The following is a 788-nucleotide window of genomic DNA, read 5'->3' as shown; positions in this document are numbered from 1 at the left end:
TATTAAAAAAGATATATAACTTTGAATTTGTTTAAAAAGAGTTATCATAAAAAACATATATAGTAAATAAAAATAAATTTTATTTTCAAAATAATAAATAGGAAGAATTTAAAAAAAAGAAAAAAAAAAAAAAGAAAAAAGAAAGGAAAATAAAATAAAATAATATAATATAAAATAAAATAATATAAAATAAAATAATATAAAATAAAATAAAATAAGGGAAAAGGTTTGTACATTTTAATTTTATCTAATTTAAAAAATAAACAATTCCTTTTATTTCTTCCATTTTATTTTTTTATTTCATTTTCATTAATTATTTGTGTAATTATATATCAATTTTTTGGCTTTAACTTATCTGATATCCACTTTTTTGCAAAGGAAAAAGTCGAAGTAGTATTCGTATCACTTTCATTATTATTTTCAGTTGAATTATCTGCACAATGAAATTGTTGTTGGTTAATATTATCATTTTTAAATATGTGATCATTAGATATGTTTGTATTGTCCTTATAGATTTTATTTTTTATATTATGATTATTGTTTAAATCATTTTGTGTAACATTTTTATAAGGATCACATGAATAGTTCATATTAATATTGTTATCCAATTTGGCACTATTATTTGTAACACCATTGTGTTCTCTATTTGAAATATTTTGATTTTCTGATATAGGCTTTGAAGAGGATTTGGGTGGTGGAGGTGGAATAGGTATATTACATGAATTTTTATTTTCTAAATTATTAACAATCTTTTGTGTGTGTGGCATAGGTGGTTCAGGAATAATTTT

The 788-nt window shown here is 19.5% G+C and overlaps 1 protein-coding gene across 1 annotated transcript in view; it reads right to left on the bottom strand.

The window, feature by feature from the left end:
• Window positions 1–332: 332 nt before the first annotated feature.
• Window positions 333–788, bottom strand: part of PRSY57_0406800 (heat shock protein 40) — a gene marked incomplete at both ends in the record, with an annotated part of 2,028 nt that continues 1,572 nt past the window's right edge. Inside the window, one exon of the mRNA XM_012905932.2 lies at window positions 333–788. This exon is cut by the window's right edge and continues 1,572 nt beyond it. Coding sequence (XP_012761386.2) covers window positions 333–788 — 456 coding nt within the window.

The sequence above is a fragment of the Plasmodium reichenowi genome, chromosome 4, assembly GCF_001601855.1.
Source record: "Plasmodium reichenowi strain SY57 chromosome 4, whole genome shotgun sequence".
NCBI classification, from domain to species: Eukaryota; Apicomplexa; class Aconoidasida; order Haemosporida; family Plasmodiidae; genus Plasmodium; species Plasmodium reichenowi.
The sequence above is the reverse complement of the archived record's forward strand: the minus strand, read 5'-3'. Positions and strand labels throughout refer to the sequence as shown.